At 64.1% G+C, this 23,107-nt stretch overlaps 1 protein-coding gene across 1 annotated transcript in view; it reads right to left on the reverse strand.

Moving 5' to 3' along the window:
* Positions 1-10,607: 10,607 nt before the first annotated feature.
* ZFPM1 (zinc finger protein, FOG family member 1) overlaps positions 10,608-23,107 on the reverse strand; it is a gene marked incomplete at its 5' end in the record, with an annotated part of 69,435 nt that continues 56,935 nt past the window's right edge. Inside the window, 6 exons of the mRNA XM_079723160.1 lie at positions 10,608-12,510; positions 12,703-12,849; positions 12,931-13,026; positions 13,315-13,548; positions 16,924-17,133; positions 18,760-18,862. Coding sequence (XP_079579286.1) covers positions 10,724-12,510; positions 12,703-12,849; positions 12,931-13,026; positions 13,315-13,548; positions 16,924-17,133; positions 18,760-18,862 — 2,577 coding nt within the window. The 3' untranslated portion in view covers positions 10,608-10,723. The remainder of the gene's footprint in view (positions 12,511-12,702; positions 12,850-12,930; positions 13,027-13,314; positions 13,549-16,923; positions 17,134-18,759; positions 18,863-23,107) is intronic.

The raw sequence follows: 23,107 nt of genomic DNA on the forward strand, positions 1-23,107 counted from the left end.
AGAAGCCAGACACGAGGACGCGCGTTGAGTGATTCCGTGTATGTGAAGCGTCCAGGACGGGTGAATCTGCAGAGACAGAGAGTCCATCAGTCGTTGCGGGGGGCTGGGGGGCGCCGTGGAGGTTGGGGTTGATGAGGCTGTTCTAAACCTGACTGTGGCGATGGCTGCACAACTCTGCGAATCTATGGAAAACGAGTGAGTCGTGCACTTAAGTGGGTGAATTGTATGGCACGTGAGTTATACCTCAGTAAAGCTGCTAAAAGAAATCACTCGTGGCGGCCCCCCCAGGGCCCTCCTCAGGCCGACTCAGAGCACAGGCCGCGGGGCGCCGGGGTGGCCTGGGCGGAGCAGGACGTGGGTGCTCGGCTGGCCCTTCAGAGGGTGGGAGAGGCAGCCAGCGAGCCCACAGCCCTGGAGGTGGGGGGCTGCCCCCAGGGCCTGGGGTGACCCGCAGCCCAGCCCCCTGCCCCCCCAGGATGCTGCGGACACGGGCGGCTCTGGCTCCTCCCCGCCCCCGCCTTCCTCCCCTTTTCTCTCCGTCTCTCTGTGGCTCTTTCTGTTTATCCTGCTCCGTGTTTCTCTCTTGGGCTGAAGAAACGGGCTCCATCTCCCCCCGCACACCAGGGCCTCAGGGTGGGTTTGATGCCAAGGTCACAGCCAGGGTTGCTACTAAGCACAGAGGTGGCTGAACTTGGAGCCTGGAGGCCCAGCTACACGCATGGGATGGGAGCCCACCTGGGGCCTAGCTTGCAAACAGGCCTACGACGCGCGGTACCCGTCACCCTCGGGCCGCAGACCGCCTGGCCCGGCCTCAGCTTCCTCGGCTGCAGCGGAGCACTTCCCTCAGGGGAGACCAGCGCAGCCCAGGGCAGCAAAGGGGTTAAATGGAGCTGTTCTTGTCCGTCCGTTTGGAGCCAGGTCATGTGAAGGAGGTGGCAGTCCTGACACTTCAGGAGCTCCCAGGGAGGAGGGGAGGCCACGTCTCCCTGAGAGCCTTAGGGGCCATCGGGTTGGAAGGTGTCCCCCAAGTTCACGTCCACCTGGAGCCTCAGCCTGTGCCCTTGTTTGGGAGAAGGGTCTTACAGATGGGATTAGGTAAGAATTTCACTGAAGTCATCCTGGATTAGGGTGGCCCTAAACCCCATAAGGGTGTCCCTAAAAGAGAAGAGGAGACACAGACGCAGAGGAGAGAAAGCAGAGGGAGGGGTCGGAGGGAAGCGCCCACAGCCAGGGACTCTAAGACCTGAGCAAGACCAGCATCGGGGCGAGGCTGGCAAGACAGACGCCCCCCAGAGCCTCCGGAGGGGGTGCCCGCCCACACCTTCACCTGCCTTCAGGCCCCCCAGCCTGTGGTCCTTTGCTTTGGCCACCCCAGGACACTCTCTGGAGGTGGGTGGAGTGGACCAGGGTTGGAAGCAGGCGGAGGCAGACCCAGGGATGCCTGCCGCTCGCCGCTGCACCGAATACGGTTCAGACTCCCCCATCCCAGAGCCTCCTGGGGTTCAGTCCTCGGAGCGAGGGGGCCCTGCACGCCCCTGAGGAGCCGCCCTGTCCCGGGAGCAGAGTGCCTGGCCACCGTCGGTGCAAGGACACCCCAAGCACCAGGCCCCTCTGTATCCCACGTCCTGACAGGCGTCCGGCAGTTTCTCAAATGCCCATCAGCACCTCAAGGCTCCCACGAGTCAGCGCCTCGGCCTTTAGACGGTCTGGTCTTCTCTCTCCCGAGCAATTCACAGCCGCTTACACGGGGCTCCTTTGCTCTGAGGTGGGGCTGGACAGTCTGCCACCAATGGGCCCTCTACAGACGCCGCTGCTGGGCACGATGGCGCCAGTGGCCCTTTGTGCGAGGGCACTTCTCCTGCCCCCGGAGAGGTGTCATGGCAGAGGTGGTGGCAGCGTGCGGTTTCTACGCGGGTGTCCCCCTCCCCAGGCCACGGTCTCTTGTCTGGAGTGGGAAGGGCACCCAGAGAGGCGGTGAGGCTGCTCTGAAGCTCTGGGGACTGCGGCTTGCAGGTGTGCAGTCAGCATCTGTGGGACACACACACACACACACACACGTGCTCAGGAAGAAAGGCACAGGTATGACGGGGCCACTGCTCAGAGACCCTCGCAGGACGCAGACCCTTGCGGGGACTTTCGGGTCCCATCGGGCTGCTGTGCCCCAGGTGTCCCCCCTTCACCTTTTTTTTTTTTTTTTTTTTTGCGGTACGCGGGCCTCTCACTGCTGTGGCCTCTCCCGTTGCGGAGCACAGGCTCCGGACTCACAGGCTCAGCGGCCATGGCTCACGGGCCCAGCCGCTCCGTGGCACGTGGGATCCTCCCGGACCGGGGCACGAACCCGCGTCCCCTGCATCGGCAGGCGGACTCTCAACCACTGCGCCACCAGGGAAGCCCCCTCGCTGTCATTTTTGATTTTGACATTTGTCTTTTAGAAAGTTTAAGGCCAGAAAGAGATGCGTTTCCTACATTTCCGTGTGCTCCTCTCACCCTGGGGACGTGGGTCCCACTGGTTTTGTGTCCCTGCAGCCTCAAGACCTTCCTTCAGCTTGGGGGTGAATTCGCTTTCCACTTTCGAGTATCTTAAATGACAATTCCACTGCTGTTCTTGAAGCATCGTCTCACTGTGTATAGAACTCTGGGTTGACGGTGTTATTTTTTTCTTCACTTTAAAAACATGTTGTTGATGGAACTAGAGTCTGTCATACAGGGTGAAGTAAGTCAGAAAGAGAAAAACAAATACCGTATGCTAACACATATATATGGAATCTAAAAAAAAAAAAGGTTCTGAAGAACCTAGGGGCAAGACAGGAATAAAGACACAGACGTAGAGAATGGATTTCAGGACACGGGGAGAGGGAATGGGAAGCTGGGACGAGGTGAGAGAGTGGCATGGACATATATACACTACCAAACGTAAAATAGCTAGGTAGTGGGAAGCAGCCGCATAGCACAGGGAGATTAGCTTGGTGCTTTGTGACAACCTAGAGGGGTGGACAGGGAGGGTGGGAGGGAGACGCAAGAGGGAGGAGGTATGGGGATATATGTGTATGTACAGCTGATTCACTTTGTTATAAGGCAGAAACTAACACACCATTGTAAAGCAATTACACTCGAATCAAGATGTTAAACAAAAAACACCAAAATATCTTGTTGTCTCTGGAAGAGAAATTAGCTGTCATCATTATTTGCCCTGTATTTTAGAGTCTGCTTTCTCTGGGTGGGTGCGTTTCACCCGTGCACGGTTCTGTAAGATCCCCATCACCATCTGAGTCATGCAGCCTCCAAAGACCAACAGTTTTCATGTCTCAGCCTAAAGAAATTCTCATTTGTTAAAATCACCGCCAATCTCATCAGAAAAGTCTTTAAATATTGAGAAGCTGTCAAGCCAGCAGTGATGGGCACAAGTGTCCCAGATTCTAGTCTTAACTTCAAAGCTCCAGTTTTTTTTTTTTTAAAGAAGATGTTGGGGGTAGGAGTTTATTAATTAATTAATTAATTTTTGCTGTGTTGGGTCTTTGTTTCTGTGCGAGGGCTTTCTCTAGTTGTGGCAAGCGGTGGCCACTCTTCATCGCGGTGCACGGGCCTCTCACTATCGCGGCCTCTCTTGTTGCGGAGCACAGGCTCCAGACGTGCAGGCTCAGTAGTTGTGGCGCACGGGCTTAGTTGCTCTGCAGCATGTGGGATCTTCCCAGACCAGGGCTTGAACCCGTGTCCTCTGCATTAGCAGGCAGATTCTTAACCACTGCGCCACCAGGGAAGCCCCAAAGCTCCAGTTTTAACACTGACAAAAAAATTCTGTCACTGGTTTCCCCTACAGGACAGGTTAACTGATCCGTTTTTAGGACTCACGTGCTCAGTGCCCTGTGTTTCTGTCATCATCTTGCAAACCAGCTGATGTTGTTCCCTGGAACCTTCGGGGGTTCACCTGGAGGCTCCATCTGTCCTCCGGGGCTTTCTTCAGGGCCACCGTCCCGCTCTTCCCCGGTCATCACACGGAATGTTAAGGGGACTGTGCTCAACGGGTGAAATTTAATAGATTTAATGCTTTTTACTGCCCCGTCAAGGACATTCTTAATTTAAACTGGTTTCTGTCGCTTTCCTGTGAGACGGGGGCGGGAGAGCCAGGGTGCCCATTGCCGTATCTGCCGGATCTGCTGCCTCGGTCAGTGCTAAGGTCCATTTGTCACACCCGCCTTGGCTTTTGTGCCACTCACACAACTTCGGTCCAAGCTGCTGTCTGCAGGGCCCTGGGACCGAGCTCTGCCCACCGCAGGTTAGAGACGTGGCTCAGGGAACCCCCGGGGGAGAAGCCTGAGTCTGGGCGCGTCGAGGTCCAGACCCGGCACACCAGCTGCGGCTGGTGGATCCTTCTCAGAATCCAGGGGGCCTGCCCGGGCCAGTCTGCCCTGCCCGCTGGTCTGGCTCCCTGTGCGTGCCTGTCCCTCTGGGATGGCCTCCCCATCTCAAGGTCATCAGGTCAGCACCTGGAGGGAAACACACAGGGGTTGCGGGTAATGACAGGGACAGCTTTGGGGCCGTCACTCTGCCGTCACGCCGTCCGAGCACATACGTGGCACCCGAACGTGAACCCACCGTTACGTGTGCATCTGCGTGTGAGTCGCACGTGCCCTCGGCGTCATTGCTGAGATTTCTCTGTGCTGACTCACGGGGCCAGCCCTGTCACCTGGAGTGCTGAGACGTGATTTCCATGGAGCTCAGAGTGGCCTTGGTTTCGAGCAGGACCTAATGAGGTGGCGGGTCCAGCTTTGACTACCCCTCTGCGTGATAAAGGGCATTCGTGTCAGCTGCTGGGGGCCTGCAGGAACTCCGCGATCTTCTCATCTCATTAAGTGTCAGAGACCAGCCTGTAAGGGATGTCCCTGCAGAGGCCCTGGGCGGCGTGAAGGTGACATCCAGGGAGCCCAGAGAACCGGCCAGAGTGGTGTGTCCTGGCCACGCCCGAGGGGCTCCTGTAAAGGTGCTCCGTCCACGAGATCACAGCTCGCCCACCGCAGACGAGAGGCTGGGAGCATGTGCACGAGCGTACGAGCGCCGTTCGTGTGGCTAGAAGCTCTGCTCCCACCCAGCGTCGAGTCACAGTCTCAGAAAACACCTGGCTGTGGACAGGGGGCGGGGGCAGCAGCTGTGCTCTCCCTCTCTGCCCTGCGCCTCCCCGCCCCACACTGCGTTTTCCGCCTGGCCCTGGTGGGGCGGGGCCTCACTGCGGGGCGGAGCGGAGCAGGGCGTGGCCACGCACGGTCCAGGCGAAGGCGGGGAGGCGTGAGGAGTAGGCTTCGTTTCTCAGCGTCCGCGGAGAGACTGGCGATGTCGGCTGCGTTTCTTGCCGTGGGCCTGATCAGAGGGCTGTTAACGACCGAATTCTAAGAGTTGCACCTGGGAGTCAAGAAGGGGCTGCTGGGGATCCTCTGGATTCGGGGTCCGCTGGGGCCTCTTCACATTGTGGATGGAATCAAGCCATCAGGGCTGCTACGTTCAGAGACGTTACAGACCCACCAGCCCGGGGGTGGGGTGGGGTGGGGTGGGGAGACGGGCCTCATGCAGCGTACCCCGCCCCCGGCTTTCTTGCGTCCAAGTGGCGACTCCCGTGGCAGAGGTGGCTGGGCGCCCGCGTGTGCAGGGGCAGGGCCTCTCCCCGACCGAGCCTGAGGGGCCGGGGCCGTGGACGTCGTCTCCTTGTCCTTCGAGCCCCGTCGTGGCGTCGAGATCCTCCCTGGCAGCAGCCTTTGCTTTGATTCCCACTGAGTTAGTGGCGTGGGTCCCGGGGTGGCCCTTCCTGGGTGGGGGGTCAGGTCACATGTGTGTCCCTCAAGAATTTGGTCCTCAGACTCCGGGGGTCTTTTAAAGTCTATGCATTTTGGGGTCCTTGGAAATACTGGCTAGCGGCCCCGTCTCGGGGGCGATGAGTAGTAACTCAGAGCTGACGTTAGACTCGTGACACACAGTCGGCCCTTGTCCTCTCCTGCCGTGCAAAGTCCTATACTACTTTGAATCTCAAGCTTCTGTTTTGAATTCTCTGTTGTCGCCCACTGATGCGACCTCACAAAGTGTCATGTGGACGTCCCGGTGGCCGCTTCCCTCTGCAGGTGCCCTGGTCGGCTTCCCTGGGACGGGGTGGCCGCCGCAGCACAGCGGTGGCAGGATTCCAGCCCCCAGCGCCCAGCCCTTGAGCACAGCGCCTGGGCTAACTGTGCGGGGCGTTTGTACGTAGGGAGGGGCTTGCTCACCCCCTGGGCGTGTTAGGTGCACAGGGAGCCGGTGCTCAGGCTGGTTCCATCAGGGCGTTAGTTCTCGTGCTGCCATGCTCCGGGGTGGGGGTGGGGATCAGGGGCGAGCATGATGGTGGCAGCCGTGTGGCAGCAAAGGAGCCTCGGGCCTGGGCCTGCTCCCGGAGCGAGGGTGCCCCATCACACTGGTCAGGACTCGGGGCTGCGCCGCCCGCAAGCACAGCGTCAGGGACGGGGTCCCCTCTCCTTTCCTGGGGTGCTGCCTGGCACTTCTCCCCGGGACGGCGGCTGGGGGCGGTTCCCACCCGCGAGCCCCTAGTTAAGTAACGCGGCCGGACCCCTCGGAGTCCCAGCCCGCTCTCCCAGCCGCGTGCCCTTCGGACTCTGCACAGGAGACCTTCCGCAGTTTGGGCATGGCTGCCGCCCCCGGTGGCTCTGCTTAGCAGCGCAGCCTGGACTTAGCGGGACCGGGGCTTCCGAGGCTCATCTGATGATGAAGGAAGGCAGAATGGTATTGGGACGGGGGTGGGTCGGAACGTGCGGTTCTGAAGGGCTGAGGTCTGGGCCCAGCCCCCTCCTCGCTGCATCCTGCCTCAGCTGACAGAGGCCCCTCGGAAGGGCCGTCCTGCGCCTGTTGGGCTGACCAGAAACGCATGAACAGTGTCTGAGCACCTGCCCTGCAGGTATTTCTCAAACTGGCCAGAGAAGAATCTGCTGGGAGCTGATCAAGGCCGATTCCCAGGCCCTGGCCTGTTCAGCCCGCCCGGGGCTCCTGGAATGTGTATTCTCCACTGGGGCTCGGGTGATGCGACGTGGCTGCCCCGGAGAAGAGTGCTCTCGGGAACGGGGACCAACTGTGTCCCAGAGAACCGCTCTCCTAAGTCGTCCCCCGCGGCTGTCCCCACACGGAGGCGCCGAAGCCGGCCTTGGCCGTGCAGTGGGGGGCCTGGGCTCAGCTGCTCTGAGCTGCTACCGGTGAGAGGCAGGCGAGGGCAGGTCTGCGAGCAAGGCTGGGCCGGAGCCTCGGAAGGGAGGCGGCCACGGCAGCCGTGTGCGCGCTCAGCGGTGGTGTTCCCAGCACCGGCTGGATTGATGGCCGGCCGCGCCCCCTCCCAGAGCCCACGTCCTCCTGTGAGGACGGCGATGGGGGAGGAGGGTAGAGGCTGTACCTCCAGGGCTGCTGCACGGGCAGCTGTATGACCCGCCTGATGCCTGCCGGGACTCTGCCTGGGGCCCCCCCAGCCTTCTCCCGTGCGCCCCGCACCCAGGGCCCGGCCCTCGGGCTCCTCCCTTGCTCGCCGGTCATCTCCGTTGTGCCTTCGGTGGAAACCACGCGGCTCCAGACTCTGCAGGTCCTCGGGCTGCACGCTGTCCTCCTCCACGTTCTCCCTGTTCCCTTTGCATCTGGGACCTGCCTCCGCCTCCCACCCTTCCTTCTGGGTCCTCAGGAGACAGAGGGCGGGTGCCCTGGCCGGCCGAGAGCTCTTGGCACCTGGCCTGCTGGCCCACGTAAACGAGTCACTGCTGACCCCTGGTGCCAGGAACCTCCACCTGCAGTGATTCCTAGTGCCAGGGTTTCCCCAGGGGTGGACGGGCAGCACAGGGCCCAGGGTGCGGGGCTGCGGAGACCTGGATGAGGTTTGCACACGGGACTCTGGCGGGGGCGGGGGGGCGACCCAATTAGGCGGAGTTGGGCTTGGACAGTGGCCTTGAACGTGGACCGAGTGCTGTGCATGCTGTGTGTACAGTGTCACCTGATCAGAGCTGGCTTGGGGAGGTGCAGTTGGCACAGTGTTGGGGGACGGCCGAAGGCAGGAGCCCAGCAGAGAATGGGATGGAGAAGGGAACCCAGGAGGTGGGCAGGCGTGGCTGGCTTTGCAGAGGGCTGTGATGACTGGGGCGTGGTGGGGGGCTGGACTGACCACGTGCCCCTCCCCGGGGCCGGGCCGTGGGCCAGGTGCCCTGGAGGCAGTGGTCAAGGCCGGCGAGACCCATGGGGCAGGGAGAAGGGGGTAAGAAAATCAAACCAGGTGACCCCGAGAGTGACCACTATGATGGGGAAATGAGCGAGGTATTAGGACGGAGGGTCAGGGAAGGTCTCTAAACTGCGTGACAAGGGCAGCCCCTTGCAGGGAGCAGGTGGTGCCGGAGACGCTGGAGCAGCATGAACGGGCCATGAGGCGACGACCAGGGCCTGGCGGCCACCTCTGTGCAGCAAGAGCTGCTGAAGGCCTGAAGCAGGGTGTGACACCACCTGGTCTCCCGACCACCCGACCTGGCAGTGAAGAGTCGTGTTGGCGGGGGACCCTGCAGTCCATCGGGGGCGGCCGTCCCCCGAGGCAGTGAGACGTGCTGAGAGGTTTGGAATCGACAGCTGAGAGAGAAGTGAGGCGAACTTGTGGACCTGGGGGCCAGGATGGGCAGAGGCGGGTTTCGCGGAGTCACAGCTGCTGTGACACTGAGGTGTGAGGAGGTGAGGGTGCTGCCGTCACCAGCTCCGGGGGCAGAGGGTTGATGGCCACGTCTGTGCAGGTGTGGGGAGAAGACGCAGCAGGGAGAGCTCAGTCTTGGACGTGTCAGGGCCCTTGAGGGACATGTAGTGGGTGCACTAGTCTGGGCGGGGGGCATGGCTGGCCTAGAGAGACATAGGGGCCCGGGAACCCACGTGCCCGCCCAGGACCGTACGTGGCGTGAGCTTCGGGGATGGGGGCGGGGGGCTGGTCTGGGAGCATCAGGGCTCCCAGAGAGGTGGGAAGGAGGCTGAGCGCTGTCCCTAGGCTGCAGCTGGGATGGTGGTGGCAGGTTCTTGGGGAGAACATGGGGTGGCATGAGAAGGAGGCAGCGTGTGGGAAACGGGGGTCCGAGGAGGGGGAAGGCGGGCTCCGGGCTGTGGGTGGAGAGCCTAGCACTGGGGACCTTGAGTGGGGCTAGGGCCACAGGGTGCTGGCCATTCACCTGGGTGCGGGGGAGAGCAGGGGGCATGTGACCCAGGACCCAGCGGCAGGGCCCAGGACCTCCCTGGCACAAGGCTTGGTCTGGCCAGCAGTTCAGGCCTGGGGTGGGGGTCAGGGGTCGGGTGGGCGTGGACACTGAGGCCCTTTTCTGTGTGGCGCTGTCCTCCACTCACGTGGCGCAGGGGTGGGGGTGAGCACAGGTGCTTCCCCTGCCTCCCCCATCCTTTCCCTTCGAGCATCTGTGCCCATCAGCACACAGGGATGTTCCCCCTGAGGGTTAATGACATCTGCCGCATTTGGTGGTGCGACTCAGAGGCGGAGCCTCAGACTCCCCGGGGCGCAATAATGAGCAGAGTTGAGGGGTCTGGGCGCCTCCCTGCCCCAGTCCAGAAGGGCAGAGCCAGGAAGGTCTTCACAAGGCGGGGCATTTACCAGGAAAGCAGCTTGGCTCCCGGGGCCCCCGACTGTCCAGCAGCCCCGGTCACACCCTGGTACTCAGGGCCAGCTGGAGGCAAGCGGGAGGGGGCCGTGTCCCATGGACCTGTGGGCGAGGTGTGGGGACTGTTCTTGTCCGAACACAAGCTCCTTAGCCTATCACCCCCGAGGGCTGGGCGGGAGGAAACCTGCCTCGAGCGAGCAGGAGTGAGTCTGGGTGGGTGGCAGGAAGCACATCTGATGTTTGGAGGCAGAGAAAGGTGAGAGGTCAGGTTTCACTTTCATCGGCAGTAGGCGGCCAGGTATATTGGAAAAGACATTCTGTACTGCAAACAGGGACACCAGGCTTGAGGGTGCCCACAGCCCCCAGCTGCCAAGTGCCAAGACCACAGTTGGACTCCTCTTGCTTGGGTTTGGCCCAGGTCACGGTCAGCAGCAGCAGGGCAGACTGGGGGTGGTGTGGCCCCAGCCTCGTGCCCGCCGCAGCCCCCAGGTCCCAGGGGTCGCTTGCTGTGGGCCCCAGTGCCTGTCAGCGGCTCACTCTCCCTTCTCCCCCATCAGCCTCGGCAACTGCAGGGCTTCATCCTCCCCAACATGCTCCCCTCCCTGGATTCCTTGGTGGCCTGTGACTGGACAGGTGCCATCCAGGCCTCAGGACTGAGCAGGTGGAAGAGCTGTCCGCTGGCCAGGATTAAGCTCTTCCCTTTGGTGTCTAGTGGCCAAACCAGAGCTTCTGGCTGGATCCTGGAGGGCAGCAGCAATGGACCTAGAAGGGCAGTGCCTGCTCTCCCCGTGCCCCAAGGGGGCCTAGAACAGTGCCATCAGCCCTGGGTGCGGGGCGAGATCCGGCTCTTAGGGCCACTGTGTGACTCCGGCCTGCAGTGTCCTGCATGTACTTACAGGTGGTGCTGGCCCTGCCTGTGCCCTCCCCGCAGGGGCCCCCTGCTCAGAGAACTAGACTGCTCCACCACTGTGCTCAGCAAACTGAACTTCTTTATTAAGTGCCAAGGTCCAGGCGGGCGCTGCCCCCTGCAGCCTCTCTGACGAGGTCCGTCCCGGGTCCCCCTGCAGGGCAGCAGCGCCGGGCGCTCACTTCACGTGCTCGGCCGCATGCGAGGAGCAGTAATACTTCTTGTGGGCGATGAAGGTGGACAGGCTGCTGAACCTGATGTTGCACAGGCGACAGTACCTGTGGTTGCCGTTGGGCACGGAAGCCGCCGTCCCCTGGCTGGGGGTCTGTACGCCCTTGTCCGAGTGGGAGGGGGGTGCCGGCACGGCCTCGGGGGACGTGGCCGCGGGCGGGCCGGGCCGGGGGCTGCCGGCGGGCGGCTCCCAAGGGTCCTGGCCGTTGAGGCCGTCGCGGGGGGCGGCGGGCGAGGGCGTCCGGGCCTCGGCGCCAGGGCCGGAGCCGGCCGGGGGCTTGCCCAGCAGCAGGCCGTGCGCCAGGCGGAAGTGCTCGATGAGGTCGCCGCGCACCACGCCGTTCGGGGGGCAGTAGGGGCAGACGACGGCGGGCGGGTCCTCGGGGGCGGCGCGCAGGCGGCGCGGGGCAGAGGGGCACGAGAACTTCTTGTGCGCCAAGTACGCCTCGAGGCTGTGGAAGCTCACGCGGCAGGCTGTGCACTCGTGGTAGTCGGCCAGGGCCGGTAGGCCGGGCGCAGGGCCAGGGGCGGCGGCGGGAGCCTGGCGCCGCGGCTTTTTGCTCAGGTCGATGGGGCCTTCCGCCGGTTCTGGGCCGCTTCCACCTCCGCCTCCATTTCCGCTTCCGGGCCGCGGCGCCGGCGACGCAGGCGGCGTGGGGGCGTGGCCTGGCGCCACGGGCTGGGCGGGTCCGACCGGGGACGGGGCGGGTGCGACCGGGGGCGGGGCGGGTCCGGCCACGTGCAGCTCGTAGAGCTTGCGGCGCCTGCGCGTGCGCACGGGCGGCACAGCGGGCGCGGGGGTCCCGGCGGTGCCGGCGGGCGCGGGCCGGCGCGGCGGCGGGTCGTGGCGAGAGGCGCAGTAGTACCGCTTGTGCACCGTATAGGTCTCGTGGCGGCTGAAGCGGATGTTGCAGGCCTCGCACAGTGTCCGGCGGGGGTCGTCGTCCTCGTCTGCCCCGCTGCCCGGGCTCGGGCTGCCTTCGCTGCCCTGGCCGCCCGCCTCGGTCTCGGCCTCCGCCTCGGGCGTAGCCGCGCCCCCCGCCTCGTCCTCGCGCGCCCCGGGGCCCGGCGGCGAGCGCTGCTCGTCGGCCTCGGCGGGCGGCGGGGCGGGGGGCGCGCGCGGCGGGGCGGGGGCCGCCTTGGGCCGGCGGGCAGGGGGCGTGTCGTCGGGCGGGCGGCGGCCGGAGCAGTAGAGGCGCTTGTGTACATAGAAGTTGTTGACGTTGTTGAAGGTGATGTCGCAGTCGAAGCACGTGGCGCCTTTGGGGGCCCCCGTGAAGAGGCCAGCCGGCGCGCCCACCCCCGCGCCCGCCTGCAGCCGGCTGTGCACCAGCTCGGACATCTTGGCCAGGATCTCGGAGGCCGGCGGCGCCGTGGGCAGCTGCGGCAGGAAGAGCGCGCCGGGCCCTGGGCTAGAGCCGGGCGTGGGGCTGGACAGCTCCGCCTTCACGCGCACGGGGCTGGGGCCGGCGCTGGGCGGTGACGGCGTCCGCGACAGGGCCCGGGGCCCTGGCTCCGCCTCGGGCTCCTCTGCCGCCTCCACCTTGATGCTCCTGGGGGTCGCTGGGGGTTCGCCGCCGCCCCCGTTCTGGGGGCCCGTTCTGGTCTCTCCGTTGGTGGCCTCTGCCAGGGCCTTCCTGTCCAGTCCCGGTGATGGGGTGGGCACCAGGCCCAGATCTGCAGAGGCCAGGGGGCCGTGCAGCGCCGTGTGCTGCTGGAAGGCGGTCAGACTGTCTGCGGGGAGACCCCAGGGGCCACACTTCAGGGCTGGAGCAGGACCTGCCTGGGCCAGACCTGAAGCTGGGGAGGGCGGGAAGGGAGACCTGGGCTGGGCGCAGAGGTGGTGGAGGGTCGAGGCCGAAACCGACAGCCCCCCACCCCTCATGGCCGAGCCTGCTTCCCCCTTCCCCGTCCTCAGGGGCTCACCTGCAGGGAGCTTGGCAGTGGGGTGCCCAGCCCCTGATGAGTAGATCTCCACCTTAGAGCCCGGCTGGCAGACCATGTGGTTGGTCACTAGGTGGCTGTAGAGGATGTCCCTTGTGGTGGAGATGAAGCCGCAGCTGTGGCAGACACCTGCAGGTGGGCTGTGGTGTCAGAGCCCTGCCGGAGGCTGCGCCCCACAGACCCCGCCGCCCCCTTCCTGGCCCCGCTTACCCGTCAGCGTGTCTGTGTGCACCTTGAGGTGCCGCTCGCAGTTGGCCTTGGTGGTGAAGGCGGACAGGCAGATGAGACACACGAAGGGGCGCTCTCCTGGAACACGGGGCCCGGTAAGGGAGGCTGGCCGGCCGAGGACTACGGCACGGGCACGTGTGCAGGGCCCCTAAGCTCTGCCTCCTAGGACCCCGTCGGGGGCCCAGCCCCCAGCCGACCACCCAGCCGGTCGCAGGCGGGGCGCGTGGCCTGGGGCCCTGTGGGAGGCTGCTCGGCGTGGTGGGAGGACCGCTCGGGCACGTCCACGGCAGTTGTGCAACCCCAGGATAAGTGCAGTGAGCATGCATAGCTTGGGTGGGGAGACACGCTGTTGGGGGCGGGGCTCACCGCTGTGGCTGCGCATGTGGATCTCCAAGGAGCTGGCGCTGGGGCAGCTTTTGCGGCACTGGGGGAAGGGGCAGACCCGCTCGCTGGGGTGGGTCTCCTTGGGCTTCTCTTCGGGGGCGGCCACGGCGGGGGAGCTGGAGCCCTGGCGGCTGGCGCAGTAGTAGAGGAGGTGGGCTTGTAGGTTCCGCTCGCTGCGGTACCAGATGCCGCAGTCCTTGCAGGGAAAGACGTCTTCTGCGGGTGGGAGAGGCGGGTGCAGCCTGAGGGGTGCCCCGGCAGCAGCGCCGGCCGCCTAGCACCCGGGGCAGGCCATGGGCCCTGTGCAACACGAGGGCTGTTCCCCGGCGTCCTCCACCTTGGGGGGGTGGAGTTTGTGACCTGGGCTGTCCCTCTTCACTGCTTTGCCTTCTCAGGTGTCCCTTGGTAACTCCGTGTCCCCTCTCTACAGATCTCCAGGATGCCATGGGGACTTGCGGATGGGGTGTGAGTGACCCCCAGGATGGCCCCTGGGCTGCGTCCCGACAGGGAGCCCCATAAGGAGACACTGTGGTCTCTTGGGGGTGCCCACGGAAGGAGCGAGGCTGGGGTCCGTGACCTGATTGTCTCTGTGCCTTGGCGGGGGCGATGGGACTTGCGGGCTGGCGTGGAGCTGGGTGCCCGTGGAGGACGAGGAGACAGGTGTGTGCGTGTGAGCGGGTGTGGGGGCGGCTGGGTGCCTGAGTCCCCAGGCACTGGGGCAGGAGGGCGAGAGGTGAGCGTGGCTCTGGGTGGGCAGGGGGCTGAGGCCAGGAGCTGCAGAGGATGAGGAGCCTCCCGGTGCACTGCCCTTCCCCCCCATACACCTGATGGCTCTTTGTTATTGGTCAGAACTTGCTGAATTCACCACATTTAACCCAAGTGGGCTGCCTCTACCTTTGCGGTTTCTGGGGGTTTGGATGGCGGGGGTGGATTTGCCAGCTGGTGAGGATTCTCTGGTGGGTGCTTCAGCAGCCCTCCGGTTCTCAGCAGAATGATAAGGAATGTTCTGTTGTTTCTGTCCCTGCTCCTTGGCCAGCCACCCCTTGGCTGAACCCCGGGCAGGGGGGAGACCTTGTTCTGGGTTTCGACCTTGACCTTCACATGGAATGGAGGGGCCTGGGACACCTTCTGGGGGTTTTAACTTGTGCAGGTTAGGACGTGTTTCTCAGCCCGTTGGTTGGCAGTTACTGAACAGGTGGTCTGCCTGTCCCCCGGGGGCTGCCAGGTTTCCATCTTCTGCCTCTTTTAAGGAATTTAGCACCTGTCTGTCAGGTGAGCTGGGCCCTCCTCGTGCCCCTGTGCTTGCAGTGTTTCCGGCTCAAGTCTCCCTACTGTGTTATTTCTGGTTTTCAAGTTCCCTTTTATTTGGGGGTCTCAAGGCAGCTCTGTTCTCTATCAGCTGAGGCCTTGAGCTGGGATCCGGGTCTGAGGGGCCAGCGGTGGGCTTCTGTTGGTATCTGCAGGGTCAGTGCCACTGCTTGCGGCAAAGGGGAGGGACTGGGAGCCTCGGAGGTCCGTGTGGGCCCCAGCCCTAAAACTTAGCAAGGACGGTCGTCGCCCCACCAAACCCAGGGCTGACCTCGGGCCAAGTCCTGGGTGGATGCAGCCCAGGTAACCTGCACAGACACCTCAAGACCAGCATTACCTTTACTGCTTCCACAGATGAGAAAACTGAGGCCTAGAGTGGTGGAGTCTCAAGAATTAAACCGGGTCTGATTGACTTTGGAGCTCGGGTTCTGAAAGCCCTTCTAGACCACCAGTAGGAGAGGCCCATGTGGGGTTGGTATAAATGATGTCTAGCCCACCGTGCCCTCACAGACCAGTGTCAGACCCAAGGGGAGGGAAACCAAGGCCCAGAGGGGCTGCTCCTGGGCGGGCTTGAGAGGAAGCCCTCCAGCACCCGGGGCTCCCTGCAGCCCCCCGGGCACCAGATGCCATTCCCTGCCCTGGTGGGGTGGCCGTCCTGGCCTCAGAGACCCTTCCAGCCAGCACCCTTCTTTCCTGAAACGTCAACGTTCAGACAAGACCCCTGTTTGCTCACCACCACCCTCTCAGCTCCCCTGCAGGACCCCCATTCTCCCTGGGGCAGTGGCCTGGCCCAGTCCCTCCCTGCAGGCTCTGGGGACGGGCCACCCGCCTGTGCTTGTCCCCACCCCCTCTGGTGTCACCCTCCTCACGTGGCTGCCAGTGTTTGGGTCACGGTGACCTCCATGCTGCCTGCCCTTGGTCTCAACACGGCCGGGACCCGGCGGACCAGTGGCAGACGCCTCCCCTCATCCCTGGCTCTAGTGTCTGCAGGTCCTGTCCCTCCCTGGGGCCTCGTCCTGCCTGGAGCTCCCCCACTCTGACCGCACCCTGAGCCCCAGCACGTGTCCCCCAGTCGCCTCCTGGGCTCCACTTAGTGCCCAGTAGGTGTCTCGGGTCAGGCTGCTCAGAACGGGCCATCCACGCTGACTGCGACGGGACAGACAGTGTCCGCCCCGCGGCCATGCTGAAGCCCCGGTCTCACGCTGCCGCTCCCCCCCGCCAGCCCCCCGGCAGGCCCTGTTCACTCCAGTGCCCCTCTGGCCTCTGCCATGGTGCTTCCACCTGCTTAAAGCCGTCATCACGTTCGACCTGCTTAAGAAGGTCACTTTTCTCCCAACTTTACAACCCTACAGTCTCCCTCTAGCAGCCTAGCAATTTTAGAGCTAAATGGGGTCGTACCCTTTGCTGCCTGAAAGCCCCCTGCCGCGGTCGTTTCTCTGAGAAGGAATCCCAGCCCTGGTCCGGGGCCACCCTCGGAGTCTGGCTCTGGCCACGGTGGCCGTCCGCTCAGCTGGGCCCGGGCACGCGGGTCTCCCGAGCACCCCAGCCACTGCCCACGTCACCACTTGCCCTCCTTCGTGGATGTGCCTGCGGCCGCCTGCCCCCCGAGTAAGGCTGCCCCCGCCCTTGGAGTGGTGGAGCCCTCAGGGCGGGCAGCTGTCCCCACCTCGGTGACCCCAGTGCCTTGACTGCTTGGTTCGGTGTGGACGTTGAACAAGGATTTGAGAAACGAGCGAATCTCATCGGTTCTCAGACCCTCCGCTGCTTGGGGGAGGAGTGAGTGACCGCCGTGGTCCCCCCGCTCCAGCTCTGCCCCAGGGGCCACGGGGCCACGTCCTTCACACCTGGGAGGTGGGGATGGTACCAGCGTCTAGTGGGTGAGGGCAGGGCTGCTGCTGGGCACCCCACGGTACACGTGTCCAAGACTCCACCCCTGCCCCGCGTGGCCTCTCCAGCTGGTGATCTAGAAGGGCCTTCAGGACCCCGTGGAGCGTGTGCCAGAGGCGCCGTGGTGAGAAGCCCGCTCTGCTGAAGAGCCTCCGGGAAGGCTGTGGGCCCGCCTCCCCGTCGGCATCTGGGAGCTCACCACGTGGCCCCCTGCACGCTGACTGCACCCTGGAGCCCCTCCTGGAACCCCACTGCCAGGCCCCCGTGCACGCCCCCGGGGCACACGCCCTCCTCTGCTCAGGTGGCAGTGGTGACCGGCCTTTGCAGATCCTGAGCTGGGCACTGCCTGCAGCTCGGAGCCTGGGGTGGGGGGCAGGCAGGCAGCGGGTTACTCACTGTTGACAACGGCAGTCGCAAGGATGGATGCCATGCCCGCCTGCTGGGGCAGGAGCTGGATGTCGGCCGCTGGGGAGGGGGCCAGGCCCTCGGGCTCCGCCGGCTCCTTCACAGGCTGGCCGGGGTCACCGTGGGGCTCGGCCGCAAGGAGCACGCTCAGCCGTCCGCCCGCGGCCACCGGCCTGGTGAGCCTGCACCAGAGGGCGCCATCTGCGGGGGGGGAGGGCGTCTGTGACGGGGCGCCAGCGGCCCCAGGCCACCACGGCCGCGCCTCTGCAAAGACCCCCGCCCATCTTATCCTCCTGATGCCCTCCGCGCCGCCCCAGCTTAGGCACGGGGGTTCCGAAGCCAGCGTGGTGGCCAGGCGAGGCCACACCCGGGTTCGCAGCTGTGGCCGGCTGGTCTCCGTGGCGCGCCTGCCTCCTCTTTGGGCCTCCCTGCCTGTGCCCGTCGGAGCGGGAGGGCCCTCTTCGGGGAGAGTGGAGCCGGGCTGGGAGGGCCCGGGAGCCGCTCACCCGCGCCCTTGAAAGGCCTCCCAGCTCCTTGCGACTCAGCCAGTGCGGCTGTTGCCACGGTGGCCTGCGGGGGGCAGCCTTGGCCAACAGGACCCGGGCTGAGCTGCCCACGGGACCAGGCCACCTGGCTAGCATCAGCACTGCAGGGCCCCTTGTTCTGCCTGGGCAGATGAGCCCTGTTGACCAGGCGAGCAGGGGGCGCAGGCCAGGCACTGCTAACTGGGTCACGTCCCCGCCAGGTGTACGAACCCCCAGCTGGGCACCTGCTGCCAACCTGGGCCCTCCCGTGCTTTCCAGCTGCTCTCTGGGTCCTTAGAGCACCCAAAGCGGGGAGGGTGGGCCGGGGTCCTCTCCCCCTACGGAGGGGGAAACAGGCACACAGGTGCTGTGCTAGCCAGGTCCTCGGGGTCAACGGCAGGGCAGATGGAACGCTCAGGTCCTCGGGGTCAATGGCAGGGCAGATGGAACGCTCAGGTCCCCGAATGCTGACCTCAGGACCTGCTCTGACCCCTGCTGTGCCCTGGCGGCCCCCAGGTGGGGAGGGGCTGGGGGAGGTGTTGGAGCAGCAGCCCAGCTTGCCCCTGCCCACCTCCAGTGGCCTTTGGCTCTGTCCTGAAGCAAGGCTGCCCACAGGACATTTAGTCCAGTGTGCTCAGGAGGCGATGGTGAGGGTGACACCCCCAGAACATTCTACCAAAGCGGAGCCCTCCCCTGCCCCCCAGAAGAAGGAGGTGGATTTCCTGTGGTCACGCTGCGGTGGATGGCTCTTGCTTGGCTGTAGAAGTTGTCACGTGTCTATCCCCATATCCTCCCCGGGACCTAAGCTGCCTCATCTGTAATGGGGGGGGTCTCCCACCCGCCCAGGGCCACTCCTGGAAGGTGCAGGGATGCAGGAGGGACGTGGGGCGTGGAGCTTTCCTCGGCTTCACAAAACAGAGGCCCCAGAAGGTGTGGGGACCTGTCCCAGGCCCCCCAGCTGGGTTTGGACATGGCTCTCCTGACCACTCCTGGAGGGAGCCAGGCCACACAGGGCCCTGGTCCAGCAGGCACCCCCAGGTAGGCCCGCTGGGCCCTGTCCGTCTCCGCTGCCCCTGTGGTCTCCCAGAGGCCCCGAGGGCAGTCCTGGCCTGAGCCTGCTGTCCCCGACCCCCGGGGCCAACACCTGTCCAGCCCTAGGCGAGCATTAACGGGGGCACTGGGCATGTGGTGGCCAGCCCCTCGGCCCGGCCCAAGGAGGCTGGTTTCCCTTTAAGGGCCAGCCCAGGGGGAGCCATGACCCCCACCCTCCGGAAGGCAGTGAGGGAAGCGCCAGGATACCAACCCTTCCTGTAGATCTCCGAGTTGGCTTCGGCCTCGGTCAGGGCCCGGGGCAGCGTCCTCAGCCAGCAGGCCTCGTCCTCCAGCAGCAGGGTCAGGGCCGGGCTCTGGGGGCGGGGAGGGGGTCAGCAAGGACTCAGTCATGCCCTCATGGACGCAGCAGGAGAGAGGCTGGCCGGGGCGGCGGGGGGCTCCCTGTGAGGGATGCCTGAGAGTCTACCCCGTGGGCGCCCTGTCCAGGCTGCGGGTCCTCGCCAAGCACTGTGCTGGCAACAACGCGTGCAGCAGGGAGCCAGTGCCTGCCGTGGGTCTGGCGCTGGTTTCCCTTGGAAACTGAGGCCCAGAGAGGTGGATCAACTTGCCTAAGGCCACACAGCCAGTGAGCGGCAGAGAGGGGAGGCGCACCCGGACCCCCGTTCTTGCTGCCCCCTCCCTGCTGGGGCACTGGACCAGGCGCAGGCTCCTCCCACACAGGCCCCCAGAGACCTGCAGAGTGAGCTGTGGGACGGGCTGCACAGCACACAGGCCCACCTTTGTCCAGTCCATTCTGGGGCCTGCAGACGTCTCATCCCACCTGCCTGGGCCCAGCAGCCCCCTGAGGTCCTGGGCAGCAAGACGTCCCCCCACAGAGGCTGGCTCAGCACCTGGCCTCCCTGCAGCTCGCAGACCGTGGTCAGCCCCTCGCCTAGCCATGCTCTCTCCGGCGGCCCAGTCTGTGAGCCAGGCCTCTGCAGCGCCCAGAGCGGAGGAGCACTGTGAGCTCGCTTCTCACTCGGCGCTGCCAGCGGCCCCCTCCCCAGGCAGCACTGCAAACATACGTCCCCTGTCCCAACATGGCCTGGCTCTGGGAGGGGGCTGGCCCTTGCCACACGGAGGCGATGAGGTACAGACCCTGGCCCTGCCTGGCCACAGAAAGTTAGGGTGATGACCACTGCCGCCCCTCAGGCCGCAGCCCCAGGGCTTGGATGGGTTCTGGACGGCTCCTCTCCTGCAGGGGGTCCCCAAGCTCCGCCACTGGGCACTGTGTGGAAAGGCACACAGCACATTCGTGTCTGAGTATTTTCTTTGTTTTATTCAACTAAAAGCTTTTTAGTCAAACTGTGTATCAGAACCTCTGAGGGACCAGTGTCACTTGCTGTCACCTGGATGGGGGCACCTGGCTAGGAAGCTACCGTGATGGGATGGCTGGAGCAAGTGACACATGGGAGGTCCCCTGATGTGTGCTGGGCACCTCCCCACCTGGTCCAAGACCACGGCTTTACTGGGCTTTGCCTGCAGGGACCATGTGGGCTCCAGAGCTGGGCATCGGGTCCAGACTCCCTGACTGTGCCCCATAGCCAGCACCATGCCCGCCCTCCCTGGGCCCAGCACCTCTGCAAACAGCAATGCCCCGAGCCCTGCTCTGGGGTGGGTCGCATCCCTCTTTGGCTCAGTCTCCCTGGGGCGCTGGGAAGTGGAAGCCTGTGTGAAGCCCTCCTTTCAGACAGTGCCCTCCTGGCACGTGACAGGACAAACAGGACTCCCGCCACCCTTGCTTCTCCATTCCTTTGGGCCAGGAGGACACAGTGAGCAGAGGCTGAGCCTTTGGGCCTAGGAGGCTGATGTCCACTGGGGCGGCAGGCCAGCAACCGCCAGGTATCAACTGGGGGCGAGTGTCTCCACCAAGGAGCATGCTTTAATGGACGGCTGCAGACGTGGGGGTCCCCGTCACCCACAGCTGGGGACAGGCTGGGGGGCCAAAGCGGAACCGGGGGGGGGTGCTGGCACAGCAGCGATGGACTGGCGGCTCCCACGTCCCAGCTATCCTGACCTGAGCCAGCAGAGAGGCGGAGGCCAGGGTCTCCCTGAGTCTTTAATGAATATTAATGAGTGGAGGAGGGAGAAAAAAATTAATCTGCCTGATCCTCCGATGGGTGCTGCGGTAACGATATGAAATCTAATTATTCGTCCCAATATTTCTAAACCCTCAAACTGAGACTGACAGCCTCCCGGTCGGTTTAATGCTTATCACTCCCGGGAGCGGCATGTTCGCGGCATGATAAAAGCGTCCGCGCACAGCTCTGCTGACGCTGCAGAAACCCTGAATTTTCCGCGTCCATCGGAGTGGAGGGGAGACGGCAGCGCTGTGTTCCCGGCTGTGTGCCTCCTGCTGGGAGTGGCCCCTTGCCTGGTGGCTGCCCTGGGCGGGCTGGGTGCCTGTGAGGGGCAGGGGACCTGGAGGGGGCTTGCATCCTGCGCCCGGCTCGCAGGAAGGAGAGGGACCAGGAGATCCAGGCCGTACGACCACCAGGCCCTTCACCCTCGTTCCCTCAGCCCTTAACACTCTGGGGGCCCTGGCCCCCACTTAAATGGGGCAGGCTGAGCCCACCATCACTGGCCTCCCTGCCTGCGCATGGACCCTAGGGGTGCAGGAGCCGGCGCCCCACGGCCCTGCCCAGTCTGGCCCTGTCCCCGTCCCTGCGGGGTGGCAACGTGCACTGTCCCGGGCAGCTGGACCCTGCCCCATTATTTATGTTCTCCCCCGAACCCCCAATTCCAAGCAGCCCTGGAACAGAAGCCCTTTTCTCTGGTGGTTGAAGGCACCAGGCCGAGGCAGGCTCCCTTCCTGGCCCTGCCCGTGGGCAGCGGGGTGCGAGCCTAAAACGATCAGAGATGTGTGTGCTGCTGGCCACCTCCCCTCCACAGGCGCCCCAGGCTCACTGCTGGGTCTGGGTCCAGCTCGCCCCAGACAGGCTGGGTGCGGCGTCTGCGAGAAGCTCGGCCCCGACCCTGCCTTAGCCCTGGGGGTCGTCCTGCCCCTCCCTCCTGACTCCAGGCCGCCCCACCCAGCCCCGGGACAGCGGGCGGCCACATTAAATTCTCTGGGTGCATCTGAGAACCCTCCTTGTTCCCCCAACAAAGAGGTCAGTGTCTGGGTTCTGTGCCCGCTGATAACCATCAGAAACCCTATCTCTACCGCATCCGCTGTGACAGCCGTATCTGAGGCTGTTCCCAAACTCGCTGTGCAGCGCGTGAAGTAGCATCGAGGGGAGGTGGGGGCCTGCAGAAAGCCCCCCCAGGGCACTGCGGGCAGATTCGCGGGAGGTCGGGGGCTGGGGTGGGCTCTGATCGGGGCCTGCACCCGTCTCTCTCTTTCAGCGTGTCCTGAGAAGCCCCCGCCTGCGTCCCACTCACCATCACCAGAGGCAATGGCTTTCCGCCCTTGGCACCAGACGCTTCATGAGGCAAGAGAAGCACGACACGGGCGGCTCGAGGCATGGCCCCATCTGGCAAAGAAAGACCCATAATGCACCATGCCTGGGCTGAGCGTCTTCCCTTGGGAATCACAGCCAGAGGAAGAGGGGCCTCGCCAGGAGGGCACCGGGCTCGGGCACTGCAGCCCCATCACCCCCCGGCCCAGGATCGTCCTGAGGTGAGTTTGGCTCTGCCAGGCAATGACCGCTGATAACAGCCTTTGGGGGGGGCCCATCTGCGTGGGGTCAGCTGGCGGCTGGGCCTGGATGGCCCCACGTCAGCCTCACAGGCAGGGGCTTGCTGCTCAGACCTGCTGCCCTGTGTGCCATCCAGGGGGTACCTCCCAGCTCTCACTGATGTCACAGTGGCCTTGTGGCTAAAGTGGGTGAGCCCTGGGAGGACAACTGGACAGATGGATGGGCCGAGTGAGTGCGGGTCCACTTGTTCATCCATCCACCCATCCCTCCAACATCTATCCATTTACCATCTACCTTCTACCCATTTGTCCACCATCCGTTAATCCATCAACACATCCGCTGACTCACCTATCTATCCACCATCCACCCGTCCATCCACCATTCTTTATCCATGCACACATCCACTCACCCACCCGTCCATGCACCATCCAGCCATCCATCCACCTTCTGACCATCCATCTAGCATTCAACCTTCCATCTACCATCCATCCACCACCCACCCATCCATCCTCCTCCTACTATCTACACAGCAATCCACTCTCCATTTATCCATCCACATATCCACTCACCCGTCCACCCGTCTCTGCCCATCGTTCTGCCTTCCACCCATCAGTCCACCGTCTACCTGTCCATCCATCTGTCCTCCCACTCACCCACCCATCCATCCACCTTCTACCCATCCTTTCATCATTCCCCCATCCACCCATGTATCCACCTTCTACCTGTCCATCCACCATTCACTATTCTACCTGTCCATCCACATGTCCATTCACTTGTCTATCCACCAACTGTCCATCCATCCACCATCAATTTATCCATCCAGTATCCACTCACCCTCCCATCCATCCAACATCCACTCATCTGTCCACCATCTATCTGTCCATCCACCATCCATGTATCCATCCAATATCCACTCACCCA

The sequence above is a fragment of the Hyperoodon ampullatus genome, assembly GCF_949752795.1.
Source record: "Hyperoodon ampullatus genome assembly, chromosome: 18".
Classification (NCBI taxonomy): Eukaryota; Metazoa; Chordata; class Mammalia; order Artiodactyla; family Ziphiidae; genus Hyperoodon; species Hyperoodon ampullatus.